The 16,266-nt window shown below is 42.1% G+C and overlaps 1 protein-coding gene across 3 annotated transcripts in view; it reads left to right on the forward strand.

The window, feature by feature from the left end:
* Positions 1-16,266, forward strand: part of chm (CHM Rab escort protein) — a 377,848-nt gene that overhangs the window by 186,107 nt on the left and 175,475 nt on the right. For all 3 annotated transcript variants that reach the window (XM_060935797.1, XM_060935798.1, XM_060935799.1), the window contains exons 5-7: positions 4,036-4,357; positions 12,892-13,008; positions 13,818-13,938. In XM_060935797.1, the coding sequence (XP_060791780.1) occupies positions 4,036-4,357; positions 12,892-13,008; positions 13,818-13,938 (560 nt within the window). The remainder of the gene's footprint in view (positions 1-4,035; positions 4,358-12,891; positions 13,009-13,817; positions 13,939-16,266) is intronic.

Consider the following 16,266-nt stretch of genomic DNA (forward strand, 5'->3'; position numbering starts at 1 on the left):
ATTCAAAAAGGTGCATACAAGTTATGTAATATGGTAAGTGATCGTAATAATTTGGAAATATACCATAATTTAGCTGTTTGGTAATTTATTATTAAGCACCAGGATTAATGGTATGATTCACTAAATGATTCACTAAATGATTCACTAAATGATTCATTGGTATGATTCACTAAATGATTCATTGAACAATTCACTAAATGATTCACTTCAAATGAGTGATTCTATGGTACGATTCAATTCAAATGAGTCAAAGTAAACAATTCAATGGGATTGATTCATTTTAATTATTAACCTTCAAATTTAATGAGACTGATTTAATGAGATTGATCACTTAATATTAATAATTGACTGATTGCACCCACAAATATTTGAATATAAGGAATCAGCTCTGAAGCCATTTCTTGGTGACTGATCAAATAGATGTACTTTAACATTATTAGCGTGTCAGTACATTTAGGAAGCTGTCCTGTTAAACTTAAGTTTAATTCATGTGGTTTTATCGTTTGGTATCATCATAGTGTTTGTGTGTTTTTATTTATGGGTCTGTCTCAGAAACTGGTTACTGTGGGGGTACCCCACTAAATATATTCAGTCAATAAACTATACGGTTTTGAATGGTGATGTTGATTTGAATTTGAAATAAAATGATGAAAGAAATAATACAGATAAAACTAAATCTTTGATGTGAATACTCTATTCAGAATTTGGCAAAAATTCTGCAAATTTGTGGAAAAATGGCGGCTTGATCTGGGACATAAATGGTTGACTATATTTGCATTCCCTTAAAAAGGTTGTAGCCCACTGAAAAGTCTACAGTTATCACCAATTGTATTTTAAGTTGTAACTTTATACACCTAAGGATTGGTGCGCTCACAGAATAATCATAACCGTAATAAAACATCATGCAAAATATTTGATCACCATCGTAACTCCATTTTCCGCATACCCAAAACCAATACAATCGTGTGTTTTGATCTAAACGGAAAGCCTCAGGGTCAAGGCTACCTCACCAAAAGTAGTAACTTAAAATCACTACACCGTATAAAAATTTAGCTATAAATCTGCGATTTTGTTTTTTTAAAACAAAAGCTGAAAGTTAGGTATAGTATATGTTTCTTACAGAATGTTACAATGGTAGATGGTCTTGTATGAATTTCTGAGCTATAAAATGAGTTGTGGTCTATTTTTTACTGTAGCGTGTTATTTGTGTGCGGGGAAGGACACACATTAACAATGTACATGTGTAGAATGAAATTTTCCACTCCAACAGTTAGAAGTTGATCGTGATTCCATTTGCGGTCTTTCTGTTACATGGGTGATCTGTTCGGATGTTATCACTGAAAAGGCGAGTTTTGACAGTTTTATTTTGTTTTAGTCTTGCAGTATAAGGCAATAGAATGTTTCTTTTTCATCTTGCTTTCATGTTTCGTAGTGTTTGCATATTTTTGGCCTATATTTTGCAACCATGGTCAATTTAGATTGAACTTTTGATAGAATCTACGGCCAGTAATTTTGCCCTGCCCCCGCCTCGCGCTCCATCCGGTGTGGTAGTGATGTCCCGATGCTCGCGCGCCGCAGCAGAGACCCGCGCGGCCTTCAGCCAGTATAGTCACTGTTCTTTTACCACCGCCGTTATTCTCATCTTTCCGGTGTGTTCTTGATTTTTCCATTGTGTCCTATTTCGCCATATCAAATACCCAAAATGTATCATCTTCATATTTAAGTGAATAATCAATTCAGTCATCATAACTTGGCATTTTTAACCCAAGCAATCAAAAAGAGGAAATTTATTCAATATTTTCACTCATCTGTGAAGGAGGGGCTTTTAATTCTTCATGATGTAGTTATTTTATATGTAAATCAATTTTACAAAAGCATTTGAATTGTAATCAAAAACATTTTCCACAGTGGAGGCCAGATAAAGCAAGATACTATCTTTATTCTTACTAAAGATGACAAAAGAAACATTGAGTGTTAGGTAAATGCAAAAAAAAAAAGTGAATTTTTTAAAATATTTTTTGTGTGTCTATATATATATATATATATGTGTGTGTGTGTGTGTGTGTGTGTGTGTGTGTGTGTGTGTATTTTATATATAATACACACACGTGTATATTTTATATAATATGTATATTTTATATATATATATATATATATATATATATATATATATATATATATATATATATATACAAACTTCAGAACAAAATCCTCAAAGATCATAAATATCTTTCCTTAGAACCTGACACAAGCAAAACTTAGGAAGTGAATAAGTGCTAAATATGCTAAATGGTTCATATAATGAAAATTACACTATTGAGATTCAGATGAGCATACAGTGCTCAGCATAAATGAGTACACCCCCTTTGAAAAGTAACATTTTAAACAATATCTCAATGAACACAAACAATTTCCAAAATGTTGACAAGACAAAGTTTAATATAACATCTGTTTAACTTATAACGTGAAAGTCAGGTTAATAATATAACTTGGATTACACATTTTTCAGTTTTACTCAAATTAGGGTGGTTCACAAATGAGGACACTCCACTGAACGTCTCTGGAGCAAAGCTAAATTGTAGACGACAAATGTCTAATTTAACAAGAATACAATCACAAGTGAGTCTCATTAGTCATTACACAGGTGTCCAGCAGACAGTTAACTATAAAAGGGTGTTATTTAAAGAAAACCCCTTCCCATTTCATGCTGTCAGCAATGGCACCACATGGAAGAGAAATGACACAAGACCTGAGAAAAAAAATAATTTCTTTACACCACAAAGGTGAAGGCTACAAGATGATCAGCCAAGCTTTACTTATCAGTCAGAATACTGTAGCAAAAGTGATACAAAAATTTAAGAAAGATGGAACTGCAACCATCTCACAGAGACATCCAGGTCGTCCACGGAAGTTTACATCTCAACAGGAGCGTCTTCTGATGAGAAGGGTCGAAGAAAATTGGCATGCAAGTTCACTGCAGTTATCTAAAGAAGTAGAAAGCCAAACTGGGGTGACTATTTCCCGTGACACAATACGACTTACGCTGCGGAGGAATGGCATGCATGGATGCCATCCTTGAAAGAAGCCTCTCCTAAAGCCCAGGCACAAAAAAGCCCACCTAGAGTTTGCCAGGGCCCATGCTGACAAAGATGAAGACTACTGGGACGCTATACTCTGGAGTGATGAGACCAAGATAAATGTTTTTGGAACTGATGGCTTCAAAACTGTATGGCTTCGCAAACCTGAGGAATACAAAGAAAAATGCATGGTGCCTACAGTGAAACATGGTGGTGGCAGTGTCCTTATGTGGGGCTGCATGAGTGCTGCTGGTGTCGGGGAGCTGCATTTCATTGATGGCATCATGAATTCACAGACGTATTGCTCTATACTGAAAGAGAGGATGCTACCATCACTCCATGCCCTTGGTCGTCATGCACTTTTCCAACATGAATAAACACACATCTAAGGCCACTGTTGGATTTCTGAAGAAGAACAGGGTGAAAGTGATTCAGTGGCCAAGTATGTCTCCTGATCTGAACCCAATCGAACACCTATGGGGAATTCTGAAGAGACAAGTTGAGCACTGCTCTTCATCCAGCATCCAGTCACTAAAAGAGGTCATTGTTGAAGAATGGAAAAAGATTGATGTTGCAAAATGTTGCCAACTTGTTCATTCCATGTTTAGAAGACTTGTTGCAGTCATTAAAAACCATGGAGGCCATACAAAGTACTAGATGTAGTAGTTTTTGTTGTGGGGTGTACTCATTTTTGCACCACCCTAATTTGAGTAAAACTGAAAAATGTGTAATCCAAGTTATATTATTAACCTTACTTTCACGTTATAAGTTGAACAGATGTTATATTAAACTTTGTCTTGTCAACATTTTGGAAATTGTGTTCATTGAGATATTGTTTAAAATGTTACTTTTCAAAGGGGGTGTACTCATTTATGCTGAGCACTGTAAATAATTGCATTTCTGTTGATACTTCATTATGAACTTTTGATTGTGTTGCGGTGTGTTCTGTCACCTGCAGTAAGGAGCCTGAGGATGACGAGCAATTGAAGGCTCCTGTGGCAAACAGCTTGCCCACAATAGCGGAGATGTTGAATGGCTGCCATCCAGAAGCCCAAGACATAAGTTCTTTCAGTGCTTGTACACAAAGTGATGCTGACCCACAGAATCTAGAGGTGAATGAGCAAACATCTAAAAGCCAAGACCCCTGCCAGTCAAAGGAAGGCAAAAAAGATCAGCAGCCAATAAGAAACCTGGAGCAAGCAGTAGCAGTGAAAAAGAAAATAACATATGCTAAGCTACTGAAGGAGGGGCGCAGATTTAACATTGATCTTGTGTCTAAGGTGAGTGTCCATTTAATTAATGAAACACTGCATACAGTGGGGCAAAAAAGTATTTAGTCAGTCACCAATTGTGCAAGTTCTCCCACTTAAAAAGATGAGAGAGGCCTGTAATTTTCGTCATAGGTACACTTCAACTATGAGAGACAAAATGAGAAAAAAAAATCCAGAAAATCACATTGTCTGATTTTTAAAGAATTTATTTGCAAATTATGGTGGAAAATAAGTATTTGGTCAATAACAAAAGTTCATCTCAATACTTTGTTATATACCCTTTGTTGGCAATGACAGAGGTCAAACGCTTTCTGTAAGTCTTCGCAAGGTTTTCACACACTGTTGCTGGTATTTTGGCCCATTCCTCCATGCAGATCTCCTCTAGAGCAGTGATGTTTTGGAGCTGTCGCTGGGCAACACGGACTTTCAACTCCCTCCAAAGATTTTCTATGGGGTTGAGATCTGGAGACTGGCTAGGCCACTCCAGGACCTTGAAATGCTTCTTACGAAGCCACTCCTTCGTTGCCTGGGCGGTGTGTTTAGGATCATTGTCATGCTGAAAGACCCAGCCACGTTTCATCCTCAATGCCCTTGCTGATGGAAGGAGGTTTTCACTCAAAATCTCACGATACATGGCCCCATTCATTCTTTCCTTTACACGGATCAGTCGTCCTGGTCCCTTTGCAGAAAAACAGCCCCAAAGCATGATGTTTCCACCCCCATGCTTCACAGTAGGTATGGTGTTCTTTGGATGCAACTCAGCATTCTTTCTCCTCCAAACACAACAAGTTGAGTTTTTACCAAAAAGTTCTATTTTGGTTTCATCTGACCATATGACATTCTCCCAATCCTCTTCTGGATCATCCAAATGTTCTCTAGCAAACTTCAGAGGGGCCTGGACATGTACTGGCTTAAGCAGGGGGACACGTCTGGCACTGCAGGATTTGAGTCCCTGGCGGCGTAGTGTGTTACTGATGGTAGCCTTTGTTACTTTGGTCCCAGCTCTCTGCAGGTCATTCACTAGGTCCCCCCATGTGGTTCTGGGATTTTTGCTCACCGTTCTTGTGATCATTTTGACCCCACGGGGTGAGATCTTGTGTGGAGCCCCAGATCGAGGGAGATTATCAGTGGTCTTGTATGTCTTCCATTTTCTAACAATTGCTCCCACAGTTGATTTCTTCACACCAAGCTGCTTACCTATTGCAGATTCAGTCTTCCCAGCCTGGTGCAGGTCTACAATTTTGTTTCTGGTGTCCTTTGACAGCTCTTTGGTCTTGGCCATAGTGGAGTTTGGAGTGTGACTGTTTGAGGTTGTGGACAGGTGTCTTTTATACTGATAACGAGTTCAAACAGGTGCCATTAATACAGGTAACGAGTGGAGGACAGAGGAGCCTCTTAAAGAAGTTGTTACAGGTCTGTGAGAGCCAGAAATCTTGCTTGTTTGTAGGTGACCAAATATTTATTTTACCGAGGAATTTACCAATAAATTCATTAAAAATCCTACAATGTGATTTCCTGGATTCTTTCCCCCCATTCTGTCTCTCATAGTTGAAGTGTACCTATGATGAAAATTACAGGCGCCTCTCATCTTTTTAAGTGGGAGAACTTGCACAATTGGTGGCTGACTAAATACTTTTTTGCCCCACTGTATGTACATAAACTTTCAGATTATGCGTCTTAAATTTGCTTTAGTTAATATTTTAATGTACATGTTTCAATTTAAATGTTTGTAGTATAATTAAAATGCATAATGAATAATTTTAGAAGACTAATTTCAGTATTTGACCCATCAAACATATTGACTTTTCCCTGCAAGGGAAATTTTTTTGCACTACCATTTTTCTTTTTATTTATTTATTTTTAAATCTTCTACCATTTTACAAGGCTCTTAGACTCATCTAACATCACTTTCTAGTACATATCCTACCATGTTGATTTTTTTTTTTAGCCTTTACAGTTTTCATGCAGGTTATTTAGTCCTACTTTGGTAACTTAAATGTCAGTCAGACAAACCATGATGCAAGATGTTAACGTAGCAGCTGTTTTATAGTGTGCCAAGAGTTTTTAGTACCATAACAGACTGCTGAAGCCTGATATTGTTGTTTACATTTACATTTAGAGAATTTTGCAAATGCTTTTACCAGTGCTTTACAGATGTACTTTGTAATCTCTAAAACATATCGTCATATTGTCAGATGAGTCGAAATAAATAGGCCCAAGTCTAAGGGTGTACGAACACGAGGCCTGTGCTCACATTGTCCTAGGCCCAAGTACACTTGGATCATGATTGATTTTGATTTATTTATTTATTTTTATTTTTTTAAGAAGGCGGCACGGTGGTGTAGTGGTTAGCGCTGTCGCCTCACAGCAAGAAGGTCCGGGTTCGAGCCCCATGGCCGGCGAGGGCCTTTCTGTGAGGAGTTTGCATGTTCTCCCCGTGTCCGCGTGGGTTTCCTCCGGGTGCTCCGGTTTCCCCCACAGTCCAAAGACATGCAGGTTAGGTTAACTGGTGACTCTAAATTGACCGTAGGTGTGAATGTGAGTGTGAATGGTTGTCTGTGTCTGTGTCAGCCCTGTGATGACCTGGCGACTTGTCCAGGGTGTACCCCGCCTCTCGCCCGTAGTCAGCTGGGATAGGCTCCAGCTTGCCTGCGACCCTGTAGAAGGATAAAGCGGCTAGAGATAATGAGATGAGATGAGATTTTTTTTAAGAAAAGCATTCTCACGTAGAACAATGGAGACCGTTTTTACATTGTGGCTTATTTGGAATCGTTTTGGGCGTGGTGACACATGGCCCCTCTTGTATGCCATGCAGATTTATCAATTATATAAATGTAGTGACTTTCAATAAGAGAGCCTTTTATTATCCCACAAAGGGAAATTTACATTGTTACAGCAGCAAAATATATAAAGAGAAAAAGATAAGGCAGTGAAGGAGTAGTGCAAAAGTACTAAGTATACAAAAAAGGAGATTTATTTATTTAATGGAGGCAGCTGAGCTAACATTGAGGAAAGAATTTACAGATGTACTTGCCTACTATAATTTGTGTTCATCAATGTGAGAACCAGACCCATATATTCTCGAAAAAATTGAATTGTGCGTTCAAGTTCCATGCATGAGCACAGTTGGCGATTACACTGATGTGTACATTGAATGTAAATTGTGCCCTAGCCCACCTCTTCCAAGCAGGCCAGCTGAACCATGTCTGAGCACAGCATGCTGTGATCACACTAGTCAAATGAACTGGACTTTGGGGGTCAAATGTGCTTGGGCATGGTACACTCTAAGAATACCCTCAAGCTCAAGTCCTGGTAGAGAGGGGCTAGGAGAGCAAGCTAGTCAGAGCTCAACATTAATGGTTGCCCTTGATAATCAGATGTAGTCAACTGGCAACCATTTCATGTTCTTTGGTTCTCTATGCTGGCAACCACTTTTCAAAACAATGTGTATAATATATAGTATTATACTGTAACAATAAACAGAAGCTTACAAACATGGAAAATACAATTTTAATTAAATAACATTTTTCATTTTTTGTGTCCATAAAAATATTCTGAACTAGCCAACACTGTGTGCATGCAGTCAGGATATTTCTGTATACATGCACAGCCAGCATTTTGTATACTGGCACAATGGCTAAACAAAATAAATTGTGGAATAAACATAATGCATGATAACCCATCAACATCACAAAATAAACAACTCGATGACGGTATGGATACTGATGAAGGCCAACATGAACCAAAGAAAAGGAGAACTATCTTGTCATCTTTGGGAAGGATGGAAAGTTATTTTGCAAGTTGATAACATACATCTCCATCATTGAGAGAACAAATTTTCGAACCACCTGGCTGGTGGTTCAAACACTGAAATTTGAAGTTGCAAGAGAGGGCAGCTACAAATATATCATGAGACAGATACTACACGAACAGGCACAACCATCCAAGGGATGATGACCATCCAAGGCACTACTTGGAAAATGAATGATGCAAATTGAGCAATCCTGATAAAACTTTTCAACACAGTTTGCAATGTCCTCAAAAACAAAGATGCCTTTACATTGTTATCTGTTGTCAAAAACAGGTCTGATCTGGCACAACTGACAAGCTTATAGGTTTGATCAGGCTTGCATAATCTGTGAGGGGAAGAAGCAGCAGCCTTTGTCACATGCACACTCAAGCACAGTGAAATTCATTCTCTGCACTGAACCCATCTGAAGCAGTGAACACATGCATGCACACACACAAGTGAGCAATAAGCACACTCATGTACCCAGAGCAGTGGGCAGCTATGCTACAGTGCCCGGGGAGCATTTGGGAGTTAGGTGCCTTGTTCAAGGGCACTTCAGCTGAAGTGCACTTCAGCCCAACCTAACCACATGTCTTTGAACTGTGAGGGAAACCGGAGTACCCAGAGGAAACCCACGCAGACACGGGGAGAACATGCAAACTCCACACAGAAAGGCCCCCATCGGCCACTGGGCTTGAACCCAGAACTTTCTTGCTGTGAGGCGACAGTGTGTGAGTGACAGAAAGGGAGACGTGTTATGTTTTGCAGCAATAGCCTGTGAAAAATACTAGAGATTTAGTTGCCAGGTAGAAGGAAAAGAGGAAGACCAAAGATGAGATTTATGGATGTGGTGAAGGAGGACATGAAGATGGTTGATGGTACAGAAAAAGATACAGGGGAGATGGAGGGACATGATCCGCTGTGGCAACCCCTAATGGGAATAGCTGGAAGATGATGACTGAAAAATACACCAATCAGCCATAACATTAAAATCACCTGCCTAATATCGTGTAGGTCTGCCTTGTTGATGGTACAGAAAAAGATACAGGGGAGATGGAGGGACATGATCCGCTGTGGCAACCCCTAATGGGAATAGCTGGAAGATGATGACTGAAAAATACACCAATCAGCCATAACATTAAAATCACCTGCCTAATATCGTGTAGGTCTGCCTTGTACCACCAAAACAGCTCAAACCTGTGAAGGCATGGGCTCCACAAGACCTCTGAAGGTGTGCTGTTGTATCTGGACGTTAGCAGCAGATCCTTAAAGTTCTGCGAGTTACAAGGTGGGACCTCCATGGATTGAACTTGTTTGTCCAGCACATCCCACAGATGCTTGATCAGATTGAGATCTGGGGAATTTGGAGTCCAAGTCAACATCTTGAACTCTTTATGTTCCTCAAACCAGTGCTGAACAATTTTTGCAGTGTGGCATGGCACATTATCCTAGTGAAAGAGGTCACTGCCAGCAGAGAATACCTTTCCCATTAAGGGGTGTACTTGGTCTGCAACAATGTTTAAGTAGGTGGTATGTGTCAAAGTAATATCCACATAAATGCCAGGACCCATGGTTTTCCAGCAGAACATTGTCCAGAGCATCACACTGCCTCCTCTGGCTTGCCTTCTTCCCATATTGCATCCTGGTGCACGTGATGTAAATGAAAATGTGATTCATCAAATCAGGCCACATCCTTCTGTTGCTTTGTGGTCCGGTTCTGATGCTCATGTAGACATTGTAGGTGCTTTTGATTGTAGACAGGGGTCAGCATGGGCTCTCTGACTGGTCTGCGGCTACACAGCCCCAAATGGAGCAAGCCGTGATGCACTGTGTATTCTGACACCTTTTTATCATAGCTACCATTAACTTTTTCAGCAATCTGTGCTATAGTAGCTCATCTCATCTCATCTCATTATCTCTAGTTGCTTTATCCTGTTCTGCAGGGTCGCAGGCAAGCTGGAGCCTATCTCAGCTGACTACGGGCAAAAGGCGGGGTACACCCTGGACAAGTCGCCAGGTCATCACAGGGCTGACACATAGACACAGACAACCATTCACACTCACATTCACACCTATGGTCAATTTAGTCACCAGTTAACCTAACCTGCATGTCTTTGGACTGTGGGGGAAAACGGAGCACCCGGAGGAAACCCACACGGACACGGGGAGAATATGCAAACTCCGCACAGAAAGGCCCTCGCCGGCCACGGGGCTCGAACCCGGACTTTCTTGCTGTGAGGCAACAGCGCTAACCACTACACCACCATGCCGCCCGCTATCGTAGCTCTTCTGTGGGATATGCATCAGTGAGCCTTGCATGCTCATGACCCTGTCTTCCTGTTCTAGAATGAATTTTTAAAATATTTCATGACTTCTGTGTGAATGGTTGTCTGTGTCTGTGTGTCAGCCCTGTGATGACCTGGCGACTTGTCCAGGGTGTACCCCGCCTTTCGCCCATAGTCAGCTGGAATAGGCTCCAGCTTGCCTGCGACCCTGTAGAACAGGATAAAGCAGCTAGAGATAATGAGATGAGATGACTTCTGTGTGCTTAGTTATGCTAATACAGATTCAGTTGTTGTAAAGTTACTGGTAAAATGAAGACACCAACAAGAATGTTGTGTTTATATAACAAGTTTTAAGCATTATTTATGTCCTTGTTGCATTATTAAAAGGTGTGTAATTTTTTTCCAAATATAGGCTGTTAAAATACAGCAGTGCTTGAAAGTTTGTGAACGCTTTAGAATTTTCTTTAAAATATCACCTAACGCATCAGATTTTTACACAAATTCTACAAGTAGATAAAGAGAATCCGATTAAACAAAATATATTATACTTTATTGAGGAAAATGATCCAATATTACACATCATTGAGTGGCAAAAGTATGTCAACCTCTCGGATTAGCAGTTAATTGAAGGTGAAATTAGTCAAGTCTTTTCAATCATTGGGATGACCGTCAAGTGTGAGTGGGTGATCTGTTACCCTGAGACCATTGTTACCCTCCCCAGGATTGCTCAACCAACAAATGCCGCTTTTCCACTACCAACGCGGCTGAGTTGGGCTGAGCCGTGCCGTGCTGAGTTGGGCTGAGTCGAGCTGAGTGGGGATGTTGGGGTTGCATTTCGACTACAACCGCGCTGAACCGTGCTGGCTGGAAGTGGGTGGACACATTGGGTGGAGTTAGCGAAAGTGGGTGGACATCACGTGATGTCGTTAGGCGGCGCAAACAGTGACATCAGTGACCTTTTAAGCGGTAGTCTCACGACCCGGATAGTAAACAATAAACATGGAGGACATGGAGTCGTTAGTGTTGCTGGTCTTGGTGCTGTGGCTTGTTGTCACCGACAACGCCAACAGATACTGGCAAGAGCGTATAGATGAGGCGAGGCGCATAAGGCTTCGGAAATTCTCGTAATTCTTCTTCTTCCGGGTTTACGGTGTTTACAGATCCCAGCGTGCTTGCGGGGCGTGTGTGGGCATGTGAGGACACTCCTCCTCACCAATCAGTGCACAGGGGAGTGTCTGCTCACGCCCCTAGCCCCACTCAGCTCGGTTTGGCTCGCTTCAGCCCTACTCCAAAACTGTGCGAGTTTTGGGAGCTAAGCAGGGCTGAAGCGAGCTGAGTCGTGCTGATCTGAGGTAGTCGAAACGCGAGCCGTGTCGGGCTGAAGTGAGCTGAAAAAGGGTAGTGGAAAAGGGACAAAAGATCACTCCAAGAATAAGGCGAGTAATAGTCTGCAAGGTCACAGAGGAACCCAGGGTACACTCTAAGGTGCTAAAGGTTTCTCTCACATTGGTTAATGTTCATGAGTACACTCTCAAGAGAACACTGAACAACAATGGTGTGCGTGGCAGGGTTGCAAGGGATTAATTAGCTACTGCTCTCCATATAGAACATTGCTGCCCGACTGCAGTTTGGTAAAGATCATGTTGACAAGCCAGAAGGATATTGGGAAAAACTTTTTGGATGGGTGAGATCAAAATAGAAGTTTTTGCTTTAAATGAGAATCATTATGTTTGGAGAAATTAAATACTGCTTTCCACTATATGCTCACAAACGTTCAAGCACCACTATATGCTTACAAACTTTGAGGTACCACTATATGCAAAACATATTTTGGCAACCAAAACTTTTAGCCTTGAGCCCTCCTATTACAGCAAAATGTGTTTATATTCAGGGTCAGAGTGGCTGTTTTTGATTTTTCTTCTTAATTTAGTCATGGCCAGTTCTCACCCATCAGGCAGCTCTCCCCTATCACATGACAGCTACCAGCCAGGTAGCGTGAAGGCTATCCTGTGCTACTCTGAGGCACATGAAGCCAGCTGACTGCATCTCTTATAGCTGCTGCTCATGCAATGTCAGGGGCAGCGTAACACACTCGGAGGAAAGTGCTATTTTCCCCTTTCTGCATGCGTGAGCTCTCACACACACCCATGATTGGCTAGTGTTGCTGTGATTCATAGGGGGGAGGGAGAATGCCACCCTGAAAGTATGCCATGGCCAATTTTGCTCTCTTGGACTCCTGGCCACAGATGACTGTGGCATCATCGGGATTTGAACCCGAGATTCGATCTCCCAGTGATGGGGTAAATGCTTTTCTGTTGATCCCATAGAGAGCCCAATGTTTATAACAAATTAATATATTTCTAGTCTGCTGTAGTATGTAGTACTACCACCAGCATTTACACTACATGTGCACACCCACGCACACACATTTAATTATTTAATGGCAATCTGGTACTTTCATCTTACAGCTACTGTATTCCCGTGGCTTACTGGTGGATCTTCTCATCAAGTCCAACGTGAGCCGCTATGCTGAGTTCAAGAATATTGGTTGCATCCTGACCTGTAATAATGGCAAAGTGGAGCAGGTAAGCTAAATGCACAATGCTTAAATGTGGATTTCCTCTTTGTTGTTGACAAGGTACCATCAGTTTGAAGGTGATCTGTGAAACAGTGTTTAGTGACATGAGTCTTGGCTGTTGCCCACTGTAGAAAATCCCATATTGTCGACATTTCCATTTTTGCATATGGTTCAAGAGTATATTAAATCTAAAGCTCCTTGAAGCTATTGTTTTGTATTACCCTATATTTTGTAGCCACCATTAATTCTCTTACTTTTGAATACTTGGCTCAGTGTTTTGATGAACAAAATCATTATTTTGTGAAATGAAAGAGAAAAGGTGTTGATATTCCTAAGCATCATTCTAATGCTTAGGAATGATTAAAAATTATAGGCATATATTAATTTCTGTTTAACACAAATGTTCCAATATTTCTGACCCTCACATATTCAGTTAATATTTAGCATATGTATAAATAACTTTTTTGTTTGTTTGTTTGTTTGATTTCAACTTTTCTAATTTTATGTGACCAAAAATAGCATTGGTTGTGAATGTTTTTTTTTCCTGTGAAGAAATGTAAGCAGCATTTTTAATGCAAGAAATTCATCTGTTTGTGTGACTTGCTGAGTTTCTTTTCTGACTCTCCTGTTCTTTCTGACTCTTTTTCAGTCTTTCTCCCCCCCTCAATCTCACACACACACTTTTAAATGTTTCGTTCTTTTCACTGCTCATTGTTCACTCTCTGCTTCGTATGTTCTATGTTTACTCATAGCCTTACTTCACTCTTCTCTCCAAACACCAAACTTCCCACCCATTGTCCTCTTTCTTCATTTCAGGTCCCATGTTCACGTGCAGATGTATTTGGCAGTAAGCAGCTGACTGTGGTGGAGAAACGTATGCTCATGAAATTCCTTACTTTCTGCCTGGACTATGAGCAACACCAAGAGGAATTCCAAGGTATGACTGCCTTTTCTTTTTATCTATCTCTGTCTGTCTGTCTGTTGTCTGTACAGTTGAGTGCAGAAGTGCAAAAAAAAAAAAAGATCTGAAGTTGTTCATATCCGTATGGGCGCTGTGTGAGACGGCTGCCTCTCCAATAGCTCTGTAATTTTTAGCTCTTTAAACCTTTTTTTTCCACCTTTTTTTTTTTTTTTTTTTACTTTTTTGCTCTTTTTACGAAGACATAGTGTGTTTAACTGTATAACATGGATATATTTAACTTTAACACGCAACCAGGAGACAGTTTTCTCACTTATTCGAGAGAGGAGCTGCTGGCCCTGAAAACAATGGGACGAACCGGGATACGACACCCCATCCCGGCGGAGCTGAGGAGGAAACCCAGGGGCTGCAAAGCTGGAGCTAAGCTAAAGGCTAGGCTAGCAGACAACCGGCGGCACTACAAACCATCCATTCCCTCCATTATCATGGGGAATGTGAACTCACTGCCGAATAAAGTCGATGAGCTATCCGCTCTGAACAACCAGCGGATTTACCGGGAGAGCAGCTTGTTTATCTTTACGGAGACATGGCTAACACACCTTGTACCGGATGCTAACGTGGACCTGCGGGGATTCACTGCTGTGAGAGCTGACAGAGACACTAACACATGCAGGAAAAGCAAAGGTGGGGGACTCATCATTTATGTCAACAACCGCTGGTGTAACCTGGGACATATCTCCGTAAACACAGTTTTATGTTGCCCAGACTTGGAGCTGCTAGCCGTTAGCCTGCGGCCATATTATCTGCTGAGGGAGTTCAGTCACGTGATCACCATCTGTGTTTACATCCCTCCGAAGGCAGATGCAGCCGCTGCATGCGAGAGGATTCACTCTGTCACAGCAAGGCTGCAGACACAGCACCCTGAGGCATTTATGATCATTTTCTGGGGACTTTAATCACGCTACTTTGGACTCTACTTTGGCTGCTTTTTACCAGGCTGTGGATTGTCCAACAAGGAACAACAGGACAATTGACTTGCTGTATGTTAATGTGAGGGATGCATACAGAGCCACACCCCTCCCCCCACTAGGGAAGTCTGACCACAACCTGGTTCGTCTACAGCCGAAGTACACCCTCCTGGTCCAAAGGCAGCCTGCGACAACTAGCTCCATCAGGAGGTGGTCCCCTGAAATGGAAGATGCCCTCAGAGACTGCTATGACATCACAGACTGAGATGTGCTGCTTAGCCCACACTGTGAGGACATAGAGGGGCTGACACACTGTCTGACAGATTACCTCAACTTCTGTGCAGATGTGGTCTCCCCCGCTAAGACTGTACGATGTTACCCTAATAACAAGCCATGGGTAACACAGGAAGTCAAAGCTGTCCTCAACAGGAAGAAGGCCGCCTTCAGGAGCAGGGATAGGGAGGCGATGAAAGCAGCACAGCAGGAGGTGAAACGCTGCATGAGGGAAGCTAAGGACAGCTACAGGAGAAAAGTGGAGCAGAAGCTGAAGGAGAACAGCATGAGGGAGGTCTGGGAAGGTGCAAAAACCATCACAGGCCACAATACAAAGACCAGAGTCGTTGAGGGGACAGTAGAGAGGGCGAACGATTTGAATGACTTCTTCAATCAGTTCAACCAGCCCACGTCCCCCCATCCTCTCCCTCACTGCAGCCATCTCTCCTTCTTCCCTCAACACACCTCCCCCCAGTCATCACAGCAGCCCCCTCCTCCCCCACCTCAACACAGACTCCTCTATGCATTACTGCAGACCAGGTCAGAGGTCAACTGAGGAAGCTTCACCCCAGGAAAGCAGCAGGCCCGGACAAGGTGTGTCCATGACTACTGAAGACCTGCGCTGCTGAACTGGGTGAACCACTCCAACGCATCTTCAACCTCAGCCTGCAGCTGGGGAGAGTGCCAACCCTCTGGAAGACATCATGTATCGTTCCAGTTCCCAAAAAGAATCGGCTCAGCGAGCTAAACAACTTCCGACCGGTGGCGCTCACTTCACATCTGATGATGACGTTGGAGCGGCTCTTCCTCAGCCTCCTCAGACCCCAGGTACAACATGCCCAGGACTGTCTGCAGTTTGCGTACCGGGCAGGTGTTGGTGTGGAAGATGCCATCCTCTACCTGCTACACTGAGCCCACTCGCATCTGGATAAGGGAAATGGCACAGTGAGGATCCTCCTCTTGGACTTCTCAAGTGCCTTCAACACCATCCAGCCCCTACTGCTTCAGGACAAACTGAACAGGATGCGAGTGGACCCCTGCCTGGTCACCTGGATCTCCAGCTACCTCATTGACAGGCCGCAGTATGTCAGGCTGAAGGACATCA

Source organism: Neoarius graeffei, chromosome 12 (assembly GCF_027579695.1).
Source record: "Neoarius graeffei isolate fNeoGra1 chromosome 12, fNeoGra1.pri, whole genome shotgun sequence".
Lineage (NCBI taxonomy): Eukaryota > Metazoa > Chordata > Actinopteri > Siluriformes > Ariidae > Neoarius > Neoarius graeffei.